General features: G+C 65.9%; 1 protein-coding gene across 1 annotated transcript in view; it reads right to left on the reverse strand.

The window, feature by feature from the left end:
- STRA6 (stimulated by retinoic acid 6) overlaps window positions 1–693 on the reverse strand; it is a 17,941-nt gene that overhangs the window by 1,616 nt on the left and 15,632 nt on the right. The window contains exon 13 of the mRNA XM_017745145.1: window positions 127–290. Within this exon, the coding sequence (XP_017600634.1) occupies window positions 127–290 (164 nt within the window). The remainder of the gene's footprint in view (window positions 1–126; window positions 291–693) is intronic.

The raw sequence follows: 693 nt of genomic DNA on the forward strand, positions 1-693 counted from the left end.
AGGAATCGGGAGAAGCCACCGGCTCCCCTTGGCCCCTTCCCACCGTCGGCATGGAGCGCCCATCCCAACCCCTCCATGGTGGCACCAGCACCCCTCTGGTGGCACGGCGACCTCCGGGTGCCCCACCTGGGTCAAAGGTCTCCACGCCACGCTGCAGCAGGCTGATGTCCAGCCGGCAGAAGTGGACGGCGTTGTAGAGGCCGGAGATGACCACGCGCCACACGCCCGCCAGGACCCCCAGCAGGACGTTGGTGGGGAAGAGCAGGAAGGTGACGATGTACAGGGCGCGCCTGCGAGGAGCACCAAAAACGCCGTGGGATGGCCAAACTCCGGCCAAACTCCGGCCAAACCAAACCTCCCGTGGCCACCTCAGGCATCTCCACCCCGCGGGGAGAAGCAAAGGCCCGCCCGGGCTCCTGGAGAAGTGTCAGGAGCTACTTTTCTCCTTGGAGATTGAGGAACTGGCCAAAATATGGGGTGGGGGATGTTGAGGTGGAGGCCAGAGGCCCCAGGAGAGCCTGGGGGGTGGGACAGCCTGGTCTTGGGTGGTGACACCGCGTGGGAGTGAGGGACGGCAGCTGCTGGTGGCCTGGGATGGACACCGGCCCCAGGAGAGCCTCTGTGCCATGCCAGGGGGTGGGACATCCTGGTCTTGGGTGGTGACACCCTGTCCGAGTGAGGAACCTCTGCTGG

Source organism: Corvus brachyrhynchos, unplaced genomic scaffold (assembly GCF_000691975.1).
Source record: "Corvus brachyrhynchos isolate BGI_N302 unplaced genomic scaffold, ASM69197v1 scaffold309, whole genome shotgun sequence".
NCBI classification, from domain to species: Eukaryota; Metazoa; Chordata; class Aves; order Passeriformes; family Corvidae; genus Corvus; species Corvus brachyrhynchos.